The sequence below is a fragment of the Leptosomus discolor genome, chromosome 11 (assembly GCF_034619465.1).
Source record: "Leptosomus discolor isolate bLepDis1 chromosome 11, bLepDis1.hap2, whole genome shotgun sequence".
NCBI lineage: Eukaryota > Metazoa > Chordata > Aves > Leptosomiformes > Leptosomidae > Leptosomus > Leptosomus discolor.
In genome coordinates, this window is record NC_141401.1 from 21,938,673 (window position 1) to 21,956,800 (window position 18,128).

Below are 18,128 nucleotides of genomic sequence, written 5' to 3' on the forward strand. Positions count from 1 at the left end.
TTTTTTTGATTCTGTTCTTCAGATTGGTTAATAAATTCAGCAGTCAGAATTCTTTGAATCTTGATTTTATGGTTGGTTGGTTGTTAAAGTCTCAACTCTCTATTCAGTTCTTTGATATAGAAAATCTGAACTAAGAGTATGAGGTCAGGGGCATTTATTGTGATCATCTGTCTTCACAGCCACTAAACAATTTAATTAACCATTGCTTCACAGAATTCAAACATGCCTGCTAAACAATAAAGGTCTAACATTTGAATAGGTAATAACCTATTGTAAAGGTATGTAAATCCTTGCATAGAAAGGTTTTTCTTATTTTAAGGCATAAGAACAGAGTTGCTTATTTACATTGCCTTAATAGCATTAATAATACTGACCAACTTAAACATTACAAGCGTGCTAGCTTTTTCCATGAGACAGCTGCATGGATTGACAGCTAGACTATTTGATCTACCCTACCTTTTGAAGATACATTTTGTGATGGTGTTACTGTTGGAGAGTTAACTGTTGGTGAAACAGCTGAATTGCTTCCCGCACCAACCTCATTAGGCTTGGCCTTTTTTGGAGTTACACTGTTGCCTTCAGAAGTAGCAGGACGCTTAGATACAAAAACACTCTCATTCAGACCTATAGTGGTTTAAATTAAAGAACCTCAGTTTTTTTTCCATGGTATATTGCGAACACATTAGCGATGCCTATACTTTAATGGACGGACAAGTCTACATAAAGCAGTTAAGATCTCCCTAAAATAGTAAGCCATACAGAAGTTAAGAAAACAATATCCAACTCAGGCTGAATATTCTAAGGCCAGTGGAGAAGGAAAAGGTAAATGCAAAGAGATACAGACCCATCCCTGAAACCCAGTAAATCATACTGTGACCAGATGAATTTATTTGGCCTACTCTTCACATCTTGACCCACAGTAAACTGAGACAAAGTGAGTTCACAGTAATAAAGTTAAGGTAAGCAGCTGGTTTCTTCAGTGCCCACTATGTGGAACAATCTCTGCCCTTCTGATGATAAACATCTCTCCCTTTTTCTGGTCCTCTGTTAATGCTGGTCTAGTTTGTTATTCAACTCTAGAAGGTTTGAGACTTCACTTTGTATGCAAAACGAAAACAGTGTTGTAACTTCCAATGACCAATCACAGTACGCTTATTTGAAAGAACAGGTGATTCACTTACTGTTTGCCATATTCCTCCTAAAAAAAGAAAATCACTAAAAAATAACTCAGAAATTCAGAGGTTCAGTGCCTCATTAACATGCCCATCAACACTCAGCTCCATCTTTGTCCTGAAACCCACGTCTCTGTCACTGTAAGATTACCCTTGACGAGGTAATCTCAATACAGAGATCAGTTCTCAAACAGACCTGAAAGAGCACTGCTACATACCAAGGAGCCTGAAGTGCCAGCATGGGCCTTGCACATCTCTCACAATCACAGACTGCAAACAGCCTTAAGACTACCATAACTATGGCAAGGACCAGACTTTGGTTCAGGTCGTTTTGTCTGGAACTATTCTTGTACATTCCCCTCTCAGCAGTCTAGCTGCTCCAGCGATTTCCTTCGGTGTAATAAGAAACTGAACCACTATCTTTAGAAGTCTTTTCAACAAGCAGAGGTAACTTGTGTCACATCAAATTAGGCAAACAACTTCTGAGAAGAAACAACAGGCCTAGGACAACTCTTCACAGCCAGCCCTCCACAGAGACAACTCTACACGGGTCGACAGGTTCTGCTGGTCCTCCCCGGCACACAGTGTGGGTCTAGGACAACTCATTGCAGCCAACCCAATGCGCCGAGCTCAACTGTCACAGACCTTTTTCTGCTCGTGTCTATGTGATGAAACTTGGAAATAAATGCAAGAGCAAACCATCAAAAATAAGACTTATTAGACTAGCTGATGAGCTATGGCGTGCAAGTATTCTACGGGGCTTCTATTGTTGTAAACTGAGACCTTTGAAATACATTCATCTGCTTGGCAGTATCCCTTCAATCAGTCCAGAAGACTGTGGCCTGAAACAAGCTGTTCATAATAGGCATCTCTTTGCCCTTCTGCACCTTTTGGAGGCCAACAATGAACATCCAGATGGTCAGGTGGCACATTCCCAATGTGGCCCAGAGGCAACGATGAACAGCTTCAGAATGGTTGTTAGCGTGACCCTCGGTGCTCCGTGCTCTATCAGATTCCACACAGGTAGTGCAAACAGATGAGCTTGTCTACCATGTCCTCTCCTACCTGGACAACCAACATAGCTGTCTTCAAACCAGTTGAGAAGAGGGCGAAGCTCTTCAGGTAGGTAGGTATTCCTCTAGAGTAGCAACATACTCCCCTCAGGTCCAGGACAGTCACAAATGCTAAGGCTGCAACCATTTTGGCCTTAAGGGCAAACTCCATGTTCATGTCAAATTCTTGAAGGTCAACTATTGATACCAAATGCTTCCTTATATTCTGAACCAGGCAGACACAGCTGCCTTTTAGAGCTGCTCCTATGAAGCATTCCTTTATGGCATTCATGACAGCTATTTTGTAGTCACAGTGAATGGACCATGGCGGCGTGTTATGCACCAGTGTTTTAATAAAACGAAACGACCGCTTGTACGGGGCATGCTGTTTGTCTGGCAGAAGGGAGTACAGCACCAGATGCACGTTCCTGTACTACTTTGCCAGGATCACTCAGACCTGGGCAAAAAGTTTGGGGGCTATGGCAAACGTGCCATCCATGTATCGCTTGTTGGATGTTTGCAGAATTTGCAGCTAACTTGTTCTGCCAAATATAAGCATCCTTCTGGATCCCTCTCCAATATCACCAAGGAAGAATGACTTGTGCACGTCTGGTGTTGGTGAATAGATCTTGCATTCCTCAGGTAACACAAGGTTATCTAGGCTCACTGGGCCCAAAGGTACTGCATTTAATTGATTTTGCCTTCACTGGATTGTTTGTAAAGCTGCTGTTCTTGGAATTACAGCATGAACCGCTGAGCTCAAGTTGGACATGCATAAATGAACAACCTCTGTGGTACCCTCCATTGTTTCTTCAGCTTGCCACTTTATCTCTGTCACAACTCACAGAAACAGAGAATCATTTAGGTTGGAAAAGACCTAAAAGATCATCAAGTCCAACCTTTAACGTTAACACTGCCAAGCCCACCACTAAACCATGTTGCTAAGTGCCTCATCTACATGTCTTTTAAACACCTCCAGGGATAGCGACTCCACCACTTCCCTGGCCAGCTGGTTCCAATGCTTGATAACCCTTTCAGTAAAGAAATTTTTCCTAATGTGCAACCTAAACCTCCCTGGCACAACTTGAGGCTATTTCCTCTCAACCGATCACTTGATACTTGGGAGAAGAGACCAACACCCACTTCCCTATAACCTCCTCCCAGGTAGTTACAGAGGGTGATAAAGTCTCCCCTGAGCCTCCCTTTCTCCAGGCTAAACAATCACAGCTCCCTCAGCCGCTCCTCATACGACCCTTCACCAGCTTCGCTGCCCTTCTCTGGACACGCTCCAGCACCTCGATGTCTTTCTCGTAGTGAGGGGCCAAAACTGAACACAGCATTCGAGGTATGGCCTCACCAGTGCTGAGTACACAGGGACAACTACTTCCTTAGTCCTCCTGGCCACGTTGTTTCTGACACAGGCCAGGATGCTGCTGGCCTTCTTGGCCACCTGGGCACACTGCTGGCTCACGTTCAGCCGGCTGTCAACCAGCACCCCCAGGTCCTTTTCTGCCGGGCACCTTTCCAGTCACTCATCCCCAGCCTGCAGCGCTGCGTGGGGTTGGTGTGACCCAGCTGCAGGACCCGGCCCTTGGCCTGGTTGAACCTCACACAGTTGGTCTCAGTCCATCGATCCAGCCTGGCCAGATGCCTCTGCAGAGCCTTCCTGCCCTTGAGCAGGTCAACACTCCCACCCAACTTGGTGTCATCTGCAAACTTACTGGGGGTGCACTCGATCAGCTCATCCAGATCATGATAAAGGCATCGAACAGAACTGTCCCCAGTCCTGGCCCTGGGGAACACCACCAACTGGACTGAACTCCATTCATCACAACACTTTGGGCCCGGCCATCCAGACAGTTTTTTACCCAGGGAAGAGTACACCTGTCCAAGCCGTGAGCAGCCAGCTTCTCCAGGAGAACGCTGTGGGAAACAGTGTCAAAGGCACTTTACTAAAGTCCAGGTGGACAACATCCACAGCCTTTCCCTCGTCTACCAAGCAGGTCGCCTTGTCCTAGAAAGACATCAGGTTAGTCAACCTGCCTTTCATAAACCCATGCTAACTGGGCCTGATCACCTGGTTGTCCTGTACGTGCCGCATGATGGCCCTCAAGATGATCTGTTCCATAATATTCCCTGGACCAAGGTCAGACTGACAGGCCTGTAGTTCCCTGGATCCTCCTTTATGGCCCTTCCTGTAGATGCGTGTCACATTTGCCAAGTTCCAGTCAACTGGGACCTCCCTGGTTAACCAGAACTGCTGGTAAATGATGGAAAACAGCTTGGTGAGCACTTCCGCTAGTAGTTGCCTCAGTACCCATGGGTGGATCCCATCCAGACAGACTCTGTGTGTGTGTCTAAGTGGTGTAGCAGCTTGCTAACCACTTCCCCTTGGATTATGAGGGCTTTGTACTGCTCCCCATCCCTGTCTTCCAGGCTATACCTGTAGAAATCTTGCCACTTTAACATTTGCCGCTGAAGGAAAGTGGGAATGTTGACTGATCTGGATCACCTCTCAGTTCCTCGTGTGAATTCTGGCCATGCATTGTCCAATCTGTTCACAATGCCAAAATTTAGCAGAAACATCTCCTTTGCTGAGTCTATCGAATACATAAACGTACCCATCACAAGTGAACTTTTCCCTTCCTCTCTGGCTTTGAACTATCACAGCCATCTCAGAAGCAGCAGCCAAGCAGTATGATTTTTGCAAGGAAACTTTGTATATATAAAAAGTGTAAGAAATAATGAGTCACACAACTTGTAACACATGCTAGCTGATTAATCACACACCTTCATGCTAGTCACAAAGTGCTGGATATACTGAAAATGAGCCTTTATCAGTCGAAAAAATACACTGGATCTGGCAATACTTTTTTCCATCTAAATGAACATTATAAGATGACATCAGTTGATATTACAATCAGTCTAATGCACTGAAAAGCAAAGTCTGACAACACAAGGCTCCAAAGTTTATGTCATTAAACATTATACAGTGTTACGTACAGGGGGAAGAAAAAAGCAGCTATACTATGTTCTAGAAATCCTATTTGAAGTTATAACCCAAAGTTCTGCGCTACAGTTAAATGACATTAGGTTGTTTCTTTCTCTTATCAACTACTATGGTTATACCCACCTGTTACATTCACTGCTGGCCCAGTCTGGTACTGTGGAACTCCCGAGTTCTGTCTCACACCAAACAGTATACCAGATGTATTATCTGGTGCAGCTGGTGGAGAATCCATAATATAATCCTAATAAGATATTTTCAAGAGGGAAAAGAAATTTGAGGTTTAACATTTTTTTACTTGCAGGCTTCAAAGGGTTTATTTTAAAAACATATGATTGCTTAAAAGTACTTATAAGTACTCAGCTGTAAATCAAGCTAATCACAATCTCCCCTAAATAATTTATTTTGACATTTTAATAAGTTAGCAACTTTCATCAGTGGTTGTTAATTTATTCATAGCTGCGTATCAGAATAGTAAAAACAACCGTAAGACCTGGGAAAGTCCATTTTAGGAAATATTACTAAACCTGTTTGAATTGCTAATTGTAACTGCTTTTGTTCAAAAGCCTGACGATGTTTCAAATTATACTTGAACCCTTTTTCGAAAAATAATACTTTTTTTTCCTTCAACGCAAACTCAGGCATTTGCCTTGTACTCTTGCATAACACCTAGATGCATTCTAAAAGATCAGAAAACAGAACTCAAAAGTAGCCCAAACTTGCAGCAAGCAGAAGCTTCTCAAAGCAAGATGACATTAAGTCAAACTCTACTAAGTGGTTGAGCTCTACTGAAAGTAAAAGTGTTATCTACAGCATGTTGACTGGGAATGGCACTCATTCATGATATCACTACAGGTCTTTTTTTCTTTGATGTGGATAATTTTGTGAGGACTTCTGGAAACAATATGATCAAACCCTCTTTTCAAAGCACAGCTAACGTAAAAGTTGGTTCACAATTCTCAGCGCCTTGTTACATTAAGTTTTAATCATCTTCAAGTACAGGTATCCTCTTACACTTCAGTTTAAAATGTTTGCCCTCTAGTACCACATATAACCTAAAAAATGAAACAGTCCATATTTATTGTCTCCAACACTAAAAACTGTTAAAACTAAACACCCTCACTGATCACTCAATAGGTAACATTTGGAGGGAAAAGAAACGCGGATTTTAGTTCTCTTTATTCCAGGTTGGGTGGCGAGGTACAAGAAACACACTTTCCAAGATTTATCAATACTGCTCACATCTTAATAGGCCATTCATTCTAACGCAATCTGAAACATGAAATATTTTCAGCAACAGCAATAAGGAGTTAATAAAAACCTTAAAATAGAGTTAGGTTTAATTACAACATTAAGGTATGAACAGTAAAATATTGGCACTTGTTCTTTCTACTCTGAAATAATTGGGTTTACTTCATCAAGCTGTACTGTCAAACAAAAGACTTGACAAAAGTAGCTCCGTTTTCCTAATAAATAAATAAAAATCACCCAATGCACATACACAGACTTTTGTCATCAATGTATCCATAGGAATGTCCTGGTTTGAGCTAGAACAGAACTAATTCTGTCCAGTGATTTTACTGTTCAGCTAAGTCTTTTCTAAGTAACTGCACTTTCTGAAACCAACAGGGTACTTTTCCAGGCAGTGACAGTGCTTGACATCTATAGTTACTGCCAAAGAATGGGATGCAGCACGGCTAATGCTTATACTCACTCCTATAGAAACCAAGTTCACTGCTGAGTCTCATGTACCACGTTGAGGTGCCGTAAGCAAAAGGGTCATGATGAAGTAAAAAGGTTGCACCCGCGGCAAGGAACGAGCCGGACAGGTGACCCAAAACTGACCAAAAGAGTATTCCATTCCATATGTGTCATATTCAGTAAAAAGCCATTTCGTTTTGTTTCTAAACCCTAAGTCTTTCTCCCTTATTCTCTCTCTCTCTCCCTCTGGGGAGGGAAAAGGGTTAATAGAGAGCATCTGTTATTTGTTGGTAGCCCTAACCCATCACAGAAACCAAATTTTCGCTGTCAAGATCTATCTCAGAAAATGCTTCCCATTCACAATCGTGCTACTTATTTGAAAACATCCCTGTGGAAGTTACCACATTTAACTACCACCATGTTGACTAAACTTGATGGAAAGAAGTCTAAGGAAGTGCACAAGTACACATACAGGTATGATAATCTATTTTAGGACTCCTAAGTACCAGAAAAGATTTGAACAAAAGGAAGATGCTTCTCCCCATCCTGCCTTGTAACTCTCTTAAATGAAGACCCTGCAGGACCTTAATGATAAGGAAGAGCTATTCTTTCTTCTTGTGAGTGACCTCACCCAACATAACCAAATCAAACATTCATGTTCCAGAGTAGTTGTGGAAATAGTTACTAAATTTCTCTGCTCTATTTATTATGAGTAACAGCCTCATGAGCTGCAGTCACAACAGAGCAGGTGTTACCATAGCCACCATGGTTGCAGACTACCTAGGGAAGGTACAAGCGCAGGCAGCTTAGCCCGCAAACCCCACTTCAAGCACAACTAATGCTCAGGTACCAAGCCTGTGGGAGGTTCTTAGCATTGAGGACTATGCACACCACCTACATTTGAAATATGACTAATACAAGAGCTACACACAAAACCTGCTTCTCTTACTGCTCCGCAGTTTGTTTGGTTTTATGTGCTACTAACATTGTACTTTCTTCACAATAATAGGCTGGCTATTTTGATGGCACACATGCATCTCCCTACTGTATAGTAAACATATATGGTGAGCGAGAGAGAAAAGTAAACACAGACACCCTGGAAATTCAAAGTCTCAATTTAAAAAAACCCCGTCACTTTCAAAATGTCCTTTTCTGTTTACTATCATTCTTTTCAAACCACTTGGCCCTACCATTTTACATACAGATAAAAACAATATTTTCCCATGCTTTAGAAAGCAAGAACATTTTAAAGAAAAACCAAGCCAGATTTTCCACATCACTAAAAAAAAAAATCAAATATGTACAGGTGCTCTCACATGCAGAAAGGCAAAACCCAATCCCTTTATAAATTAATTTTCTAGGGCTCAAGTGAAGAAAAATAATCCAACATCACTCTTAGTTTTCCAAGAGACTACTGAAAATATTGGGTTCATACTGTGCATGCTAGACTTCCTAACTGTGGAAACCAACATGGTAATTGGTAACCAAATCCACACAAAGAAATTACAATGCATGGTATCGGACCTTTGCTCTCCCAAAATTAACCAGGAACAACTGGAACCTCCCACTGAGGTAAGTGCCTATTAAGTAGGGGAAAAATATGGATGAAATTGGCTGGGGCTTACTGGAGAGCATTCCGAGCACTGAAGTATGGAAAACCTTCACCACTAAGAAGAAGTTTTTCCTGAAGAAGAGGATAGCCCTATGGTGTCATACACAACAGCAGTAGCTCTGACCAAATTAGAATAGCTACAATCAGTATGACTGAAGCCAAATCCAACTCAATTTCTGGAACTGAATTAACATACTGCAGTAAAAAGAACACAAAACCTAGACTTTTACAGGAAGACTGTGAGTCAGGCCTGTGACTGGAAAGGGGTATTTCAATGATAAAACTGGAATATCAAACATTGACAAAAGGTAAATTATAAACCTAAATGTTATGAAATTCAAGTATGTGTTTCAACCCAGCTGGTTCTCAAAAGCAGTCAGTTCCCACATAAAAAACTTTGACATCCTGAGATTAAAAAGTATTGCACCATCTCAAGAATGCAAAGGCACTCTGAAGAACGTTCAGCTAAAAAGATGTCCTGCCACAATGTCTAGTCATACTTCTAGGTCTTCTTCACATCATGATACTTCAATTTCAAAAGGTGAGTTTCAGCATCTGGAAGCTGAAATCCAAACATGAAACAATTCCCAGAAAAACTTAGTTGAAGCCCTTGCCACTTAGGAAGAATCGAGTTGGGAAGAAACAGAGAACGTGTGAACAAAAATGTCACAGAAAGCCCAAGGCAGAAAATCATCAATATAAAACAGGTGGCCCAAGTGAAATAAAGACTAGATAAAGGTGGTGGTGGGGATCAAAAAACATACGGAGCTCTTGAATGAGGACAATTCAAACCAAGGACATGAACCAAAATACAGGTAGTATATATCTAACACCAAGAACCGCAAATGACAGTGTGGCAAGAGTGATATTAAAAGTCACAGAACTTTGCCCAAGAAGCTGAACTATAGTACACATCCAACAAGCCTCTTTCTCCATATAAAGTACAACATAATCAAGTGGCAGGAACAATACAAAACTAAGAAAGCAAATTTTCCTAGATAAGGCTGAAACTGGAAATACAATTCTAAATCCAGAAAAGTGAAGAGATGGAAGATTCACTTTCAGCATTTCTTAAGTAAGCAAAAAAAACCCCAGAAAAATCTTTCTAAAGGTACTCAAGAATTTCTTAACATCCAAATAATAGGATGTTACATTTAGGATAACTTAAATAAAATTAAGAGCTCATGAAAGCCATGATCAAAATGTCAATACTGTAGAGAAATCATATAACACATGATAATTTCAACAGTGGAAGTTTTAAGAGACCGCAGAATAGCTATGGGCTGAATATCCCAGAAAAGGACACATTACTTTCCAAAGCATGTCAGTCTAACTTGGAACAGGCAGAACTAATACACAGATGCTTTTCTATGCCGTGTACCTCAAAAGTCACATTTCAGGCTGCAACTTCTTCAAAAACGTGTTTCTCTACTCTGCAAGGGAAGAAAAACAACCTGCAGATCTCGGCAAAGTGAGAGTTTAAAACTTAACTGAAGTCTCATCTGTGACATTCCTGTTGAAAGTCAACTCAATGAATGAAAGAACTCTCACAAAAGAAGTGCTGTGTGCATGGTGTCTTTAAAGGAAATCACTGCCTTGACGAGTTACATCCAGCTTTCCTTTTGGAGCTCAGCTTTCCTAGGTCTGTTTAATGAAATCTATGTAGAGGCCCCTGGCAGCTTTAGCTGTTAGAACAGAAACATGAGCATGTATGTGTAAGGGAAGTAAAGGAGGGGGCTTTCTTTTGCAGCAAAGACTTTGCAAGACTTCCTAGCACTCATTTGAAGGATTTAATAAGGCATACTACGTTGTAAGCAAATTTTTATAAAAATAAAATTCAGACTTGAAATACGTGTACACATCATGTGAAGTAGCAGACCCTTCTGTATTAATCTGTCCTGCTTTATAAAGACAGATTTCAGAGGACTCCAGAGGCAACCTAGATTTCCCACTGTTATCTGGACTTCTGATTATATAATTTTTTCGGCCTCTTAGATACAGTAACAGACTGACTTAGCTAACCCACTTCACTAGACACGTTCACAATTCCTCTCTGCAAACTATCAATCAACTGCTGAAGACTCAAAATTGAAAAGCACGAGTTCTTTCCTAATGAATCTGCCAAAGATTCAGCTACACAGCTGATAGGCAATGATTACATCGCATTGTTTTTCTTAAAATACAACCCCCCATCGGCAATGATTTAACCACAAGCCTTAAGAACACCACCTAATTCTCATGTTTTAATAGCCTTATTAACTATGTTCATTCAGACTGATTGCCCTGTTCAGCAAATGCAGAATACATTAGGCTGCATGACTTTTATTTATACCAAAAGACTGACAGCTGGGACAACTGCAGGTGTGTCTATTTGCATGGATGATGGATATGGTGCCTACTGTCAGGCTTCAGTTTAACCTGACAGTAGTAGCTAACATTATAGGCACATTGTCTAAACAGTTTCAGCTTAAATTATTTTAAAGAAATAACATCACATCAGAGTTTACCTCACACAAATATGAAGTGTTAATCTTCATTCTCTCTCACAAACGTCCAATGGCTAAGGCAATAAAAACAGCACCTAGCTTGACTCCCTGAAGTTATTATTCTGAGGTGCTGTGGCAATCCAGGAAGATCTATCATCCATGATCTATGTATGGAATTCCCTTGGCCTTTTCCAACAAAACAAGTATGTTGCCAAATTGTTTCATCTACTGACCCAGCAACTTTCGGTTGCTTAAGTCTGCCTTACCATACCACTATTTCACTAAAACTGCCACAGGAACCAAAAAGCAAAAACACCTAAAGAGCTACCACTGCAGCACCCTCTTGAGAAGTGAAAATCCCAAGAGAGGCACTGTAGAAGCCAGGTGGGAAAACCACAAAGTTACTTTAAACACCAAATGCAAGCTATTTAAAAATGAAATTAATTTATCAATACAGAGGATTCATGTCTGAGCAGAGAAATCTGCAAAATTTAGAGAAGTAGAATTTCCATCGTTTCTCCATACAACATACACAAAATAACCTCAACAGTACTGACAAAATAACCTCAACAGTACTGATTTCCCTTATGCCTAAGATTTTCATTTAATGTAATTCCACTGTTACTAAAGCTATCACCTTTGAGTCCTGCAAATCAGTATTTTCAAATATGTATTTTAATTTACCAGTGCAAGGTTATGGTCCTAGAATCTTTACAGTTTATATAATGTTAGCCTATAATCTAGTCCAGGTCTTCCAATGACTAGCCTGAGTCAGTATGTTCCTTGTTAATTTATTAAAAAATAATTGTACCGGAGTATTTTACGGTTTAAGGGAATAAAAATTTACCTGATTGAGTATTACAGGCTGTGCTGTTACAGTAGTCACTGGCCTGGATACAGGTTGAGCCACTACAGGAACCGTGATATTTCTTGATACTGGCTGTGTCGTCACTGGAACGGCTACAGATCTGCTAGCAGGCTGTGATATTCCCGCACTTGACCCAGGCATCTGCTGTGTGGATAAACATCCAGCAACTGGTCTCTGCAGTGTCTGTGAAGTTCCTGAAACATTCACTGGTACAGACAACGGCTGAACGGCTACAGAGCTAGCTGTAGGTCTGGATACAGACTGAAAGACTGATGAAACAGGCATGGCACTGGGGCTGGAGGCAGTTGTCGCATAATGGTGACTGTCAGGCTTGAAGGTAGTAACTGTACCTGTTGCAAAGGATGCCAAAGTTATCTTCAAACAATTTTGCAGTCAGATGTTTCAGAAGTGTTGTGGATTTTTTGTTTTTAATTACCATATTAGGACAATAAAGTACCTCTACTGGGTGCACCATTCTGTATCCCCCTTCGTGATGAGCTGAGGTTGACTCTGTTCAATATATCTGTCAAAAGTTACATTTATCTTAATTGCAGTTAAATTAATAGCTTAATTGCTTTTCAAATAAAAAGTAGCATTCATACCCACTAATTAAGCCAATTAGGATTGGATTTATAAATTACAACACTTTTTCTAAAACAAATACCTGGCAAAACAAAATGTCATTTGTACAAATTAAGATGACGTTCTACTTCCCTTAGGCTAGTTCACCTAAGAACCTCAGTTTTTATTTTCTTGGAGACAGATTAACACACAAATAAGAGTGCAAACAAAAAAAAGAACATTTCATAAATATTTAGCTTTGCTGATTATAATACATTTATTCACTTCTGTTTCTCATATACATAGTAAGTTCCCCCAATACTAGAACTGCTCCACACTAAAGGAAACATTTTCTCTAGACCAGTAACTACACAATTTGCTTCTATGTTACACAAAAACACAGCACTTACAAACTTGTTTTTAGACCTCATGACGTCCATTTTCCAATGCGAAAGAAAAATCAACAGAAAAATCAAAGGACTTGTGTCGGAATGGTATTACCAGAGGACTGACCTTCTTACATGTTATATCCTACATGGTAGTCTATGACCAGAGTTCTAGCTCACCATAAACACATGGAATTTCTTAGATTTGGTGTTTACTCCCTAACTAATGCCACCAATATTCCCTGACACTTTATGTCTTAGTCTGGAGTTTCTGATCATTCCAAAATGTTACAAAAATATTCATCAAATCAAAATATTTTTCTACTGCCAGATTCTCAGTTCTGTTAGTGTGGCTGTCAAGTTTCTTGCTCCGACATGTGAAAATATGCATATGAAATTAAACTGATCCTCCAGTATCTAACCAACAAGGTTTAAAGTACCTTCCCAAACCAGGGTCAAATTACATCAGGATCTCAAACAATAGATCTTGAGTATCTACACATGGTGTTTAACAACCTTAAGGCTGTTGCCACCAGCAGTGGCTCATTAGTATACACTACTCACGTTGATAAATAAATCTAATAGCAGTAGAGCTCAGAAGGTCACAGCTTTCAATGTGTCACCTGCATTTAGATCATACTAATGAAAAAGCAGCTGCAACCAACAGATCCACACAGGTTTGCATTTTTTAAGATATGAGGAAATGTCATCCTGTAATAGTAATACTTTTTTTACTTCAACACAACAGTAACTATGAACAAGGATTAACTTAATTCAGGATTTAGCCGAACACATACTTTCTTGTGTTTGTTAATAAATCTATACCTCACATTGGAATTCCAGAGTGAGATGAAACTAAAGCCTTCATCTCCCTACAAATAAAAAGGCTATCCTGAGCGTTACGTCTCACAAAGCATACTCAGCTTCAGTCAGTCTGATGCGCACACAATTCGCATCCTAAAATACAAAAGTAGATTTTACTGTTTTTAAAAAGAACATTTCAGGAAGTCAGTGATTTGAAGTTACAAACTAGATTTACATGACTCAACTGATTCATCATAGACTTGATGTGCCCCTTCCCCTCCCCCATCGACGTGTTATTTGTCCTCTTTAGGTGAAACAGCACTGAAGTATAAGACAGCTAACATGCAGAACAACATTACAGGTTTGTATCAATATGAAAAAGGAAGCAAGAACAATTAGCAGTAACGGTAGAAAAAAATGAGGAGTTGCAGGAAATGGTAAAGGGAACAAAGCATGAATTACTTTCCATCCCAGTCAAACTAATCCTCCAGTACATCAGAAAAGGCACTTTATTGTACATGACACTGTGCCAGCAGGTCAAAGTTGGGTTTTTAACTATTTCCTTCAAGTTTTCCACACCAGTCCGCATAAAAACTGATAATTGCATTGTAAGGAAAAAGTTTAAAATAACTGCTACATATTGCAGAAAATATACCTTTCAGAAAAACTAAGAACTACATGCGAGTCTCCATTTGTCATCTACTTTTTTAATCCGATCAGACAGGAATTTTCTCAGGTAAAAACTAAACAACTGTGACAAGCAAAGTTGAGTTCACTGGGTCTTGCCTATCACCAATAACAAACTGAAGCCTGACTACTGCCAGGCAGTACTACTTACAAGCCAGAGAAGAACTGAGGTCATTCTTCCATAGCTGTTTTTGATAGTGAAGTAGAAGATTACAAAGAGAAAAGTTGAGGAAAGGGAAGGAAAAGAGATAAAGCAAAAGGTTATACCATAAGTGATTTTTACTTGTGTCAGGACTGAGTATGGACAGCACTAGAATAAGATGCATACATTGTAAGTCTCTCTTTTACAAAAGTCCTTGAAGTTGCTGAGTTGTACCAAAACTATAGTTTTCACCTGAACTATTTCTATCCTTTATGACTACAAAAAAACCCCCTTGGGACTACAATGACTGCAGTGAAACTGAGCTATTTGTTGTTCCAACATATGCCCAGTGCTTTAATAGTTGTTCTGTGCCATGACCTACTGCCAATGACCAACAACAATCCAGAGGTCTCTGGACTTTCCAGGAAACAGGAAGGGTATTTTTCAGTCCTTCTAGAAGTTTGTAACTGCAGAAAACTTCTTAAGAGTAATTTTAAAATAGGCTTCAAATTTTCAACAAGATCTAGAATATTTTTAAAATATTAAAAAATATCAACCCTTAAGAACTATTTCCAGGTAAGAGAACTTTAACATCAGCTTCAGTATTTTAATATTTAAGACATAATTTTCCACTTCTTTAAGCTAGTGTAAGAAGCATTAGACTTATTATCCCAGTGAGTACCAAAGTAAAATAGAGTCCAGATGCAAGATGAAAGTATCATAAACTAAAACGAATGAACAGCTAATAGCTCCAAAGTCCATGCAGCAGAGTGTGATGGAGAGCCTAGTTTAACTTTTTGTCTTCAGATTCTTCACTGCAAACTATACACCTTCAGAACATGACTATGGAAATCTTGGGTATGAGCATCGCAGAGATGACGCAGAAACTGAATGCAGTAAACCTCACCAGACAAACCTGTGCATTCAATAGCGAGTGAAACCTTAGGTCAAACCTCCTAACAACTGACAAGATGGATGATTGCACATAGAAATCAAAGTTTCATTACTAAAATTAATTTACATAACAAAAAGAATGTTCTCCATTACTTACCTGCCAAAGCCCAAGCACAGGACAAACAAGGAATCCTGACACATCTGCTGTCATCACAATCACCTAACCTCACTCCCTGCACTGCCTGCATTAGGAGAAAACTACAGAACTTGATGAACAAAGCTCTTTAGTTTACAGGGGATGAATTAACTTATTAATGTCCATCCATTCAGACTCTCCACCAACACATGAAATGTGGGGTGGAGAAAAAAGAGGGACTGTAACATGAAGACTTAAATTCATGCGCATTCCTAGGGAGACACTTTCAAGTACATAACTAAGTATCAACTATACTGACAGCGATTGCATGCATGGTTTCAGCATTGTATATGTTAGATTTTTAACCATATTGTTAATGCTAAAACCTTCAAAAGTCCTTGTTTCGACTTAAGAGATGTAAGCTTAGAGGTAGGCAGAGCTGTGCACAACCTGAGTTTTAGGACAGAATTTCTTAAGAATTCCAATTTTCAGTACTACAGAACAGCTTTAAGATGTAGAATTTCTTAAGTCTTACTGTTAAAAATGCTGTATTTTCAACTTTTGTAATTTTACAAGTTTTACACCTTGATGCATCTGTTTTAAATTACGGAAAATCTTACATGTACTAGCGGGCTTCGAGCTTGAGATTTCCCCAACAAAGATTGGCTCATCATCATCATCATCCTCCTCCACTTCTTTTACTCTCTTTTGCCATGGTTCTAGCTCCTCTTCTTCACATTCCATAAATAATTCTGCCATCTTGAGACTAGACAATAAAAAACAAAACACATAGCAAAACCACTCAGTACTTCCATGAACCAAATGTTTTGCTGTTCAGTAAAGTTTACTGCACTTGATGATAATTCCCACAAAATGGTCGTCCTTCTTCAACCCCCACCCCACGTTCTATAAAGGCTGAACCTGACCTGATATAGAAGATCTTCAAAAATTGACACCACATCACCTTTCTGATAATCACTTGAATTCTCACCTTTGCTATTAAAGATGAGAAAAGACCAAAGATATCCTCCACATAATTTACACTATTTGCGTATAATCCACCAGTAACTATCAGAGGAAGCCTCTGACACCACAGTGAAAGGTATCTTTTAAAAAATACTCCTTTTCCAGGTAAATTATCTGCAAGAAATGCGAAGACCCTACTATGAAGCATGTAATTCTGGCACAACTAAGTTACTGCAACACTAGTTACAGCTTTATTCTCTTTGCATCTAAAAAAACCCAACCCAACCCAAACCCCACCCAAACCCACAACCTACCACAGCCCCACAAATTTCGTAATATTTTGCCAGGGCTTCCCATATAGTTACACTTTCTTTAAAACCCCACAAAATTCTCCAAAACCCAAACAAAAACCAAACAAACAAAACCCAAAACAAACCATCCACAAAAACATTGGGGGAAAAAAAAATCCCACAACAACAAAACCATAAAACCATATCCACAACCCATCGCATAGTGTTTTCATTATCAATTAGGACTTGATAAAAATTTTGCATAGATCTCACTAGACTGAGTCCCTTGTGCTTGGAGACTTGCTCTTGCAGTACAGAAAAAAAAAATCATGTACGAAAACAGTAATGAAAATACCTAGCTTTTGGAGCTAACCAAATTAACATCAGCACCTCTACTCACAACTGGGTTTATTTGCTTTTTAAATAAGTGGTGATGACCAATGAAGTTTTCTTCTTTCTTTTCACTTCCAGTAATATAATCTTGAAAGTATTTCTGAATAATACAGGAAATGAGAAACATTTTTATTTCTTTAGATGCTACCAATAATCTAACTTGTAATAAGACCTGTAATTTCATAAAACCACAGGGCTGTCTCGGCAATAACCAGGGTCAAGATCCCAGTACAACACTGTTTGCTTCGCCTAAGACACGGAGCTTCACAAAATTCAATGTCTCCATTTTTTGGTAAATTGGAGGGGGAAACGGTAGTTTTGCATGAGGAACCCAACAGTAACGCCAGTCAAGATAGGAATTCCTTGAAATTAATGAGCAGTTAAGCACAGGAAATTCAATTCATCATTGGACTGCTTTGACAAAAAGTGAAGAAAATCTGAGCAACAGTTCCTTTCATGAAGGCCACAACCAATATATTTCTACTCTTATTACCAGCCTACCGCCAACAAAGCCCATTATGAATACTTCTCTCATTCTTGCACTGATACAACACCTACCTGGCAAAGCAAAATAGTTAAGGAAGCTTCACTTCCACTATTATGCAGTGACATGCAGTTGTCTGACACCCCCTAAATCTGATAGCCAGGGCATCACACAAGCACTAACGTACATGATTATGTCATCAGAGACTATCAAACCTTATACACAAAGCAATAAAATCAAGATTACACTCAATCATAAACTGATATTTCCTAAACTATTTATCTTGCAAGATGAAGCAGGTGTTTATTGAACGCATTTTTCTGTACAATTTCCCATGACTTTCTCCTTTCCAAAAATATTTCAAGAGCAACATATATATTAAGTCATGGGTCAAGTTCCTTTTTCAAAATTATGCAATACTAAGAATACCCCTCATTATCTGTCAACGGTGTTTGAAATGGAAGTCTTCAGCACAGACAATGAGAAG

General features: G+C 39.5%; 1 protein-coding gene across 1 annotated transcript in view; it reads right to left on the bottom strand.

The window, feature by feature from the left end:
* Positions 1 to 16,282, bottom strand: part of ZNF280D (zinc finger protein 280D) — a 48,848-nt gene extending 32,566 nt beyond the window's left edge. Inside the window, exons 1-4 of the mRNA XM_086471375.1 lie at positions 16,129 to 16,282; positions 12,356 to 12,421; positions 11,878 to 12,248; positions 5,358 to 5,475 (exon numbers count right to left, since the gene is read on the bottom strand). Coding sequence (XP_086327501.1) covers positions 5,358 to 5,475; positions 11,878 to 12,248; positions 12,356 to 12,421; positions 16,129 to 16,267 — 694 coding nt within the window. The 5' untranslated portion in view covers positions 16,268 to 16,282. The remainder of the gene's footprint in view (positions 1 to 5,357; positions 5,476 to 11,877; positions 12,249 to 12,355; positions 12,422 to 16,128) is intronic.
* Positions 16,283 to 18,128: the final 1,846 nt, after the last annotated feature.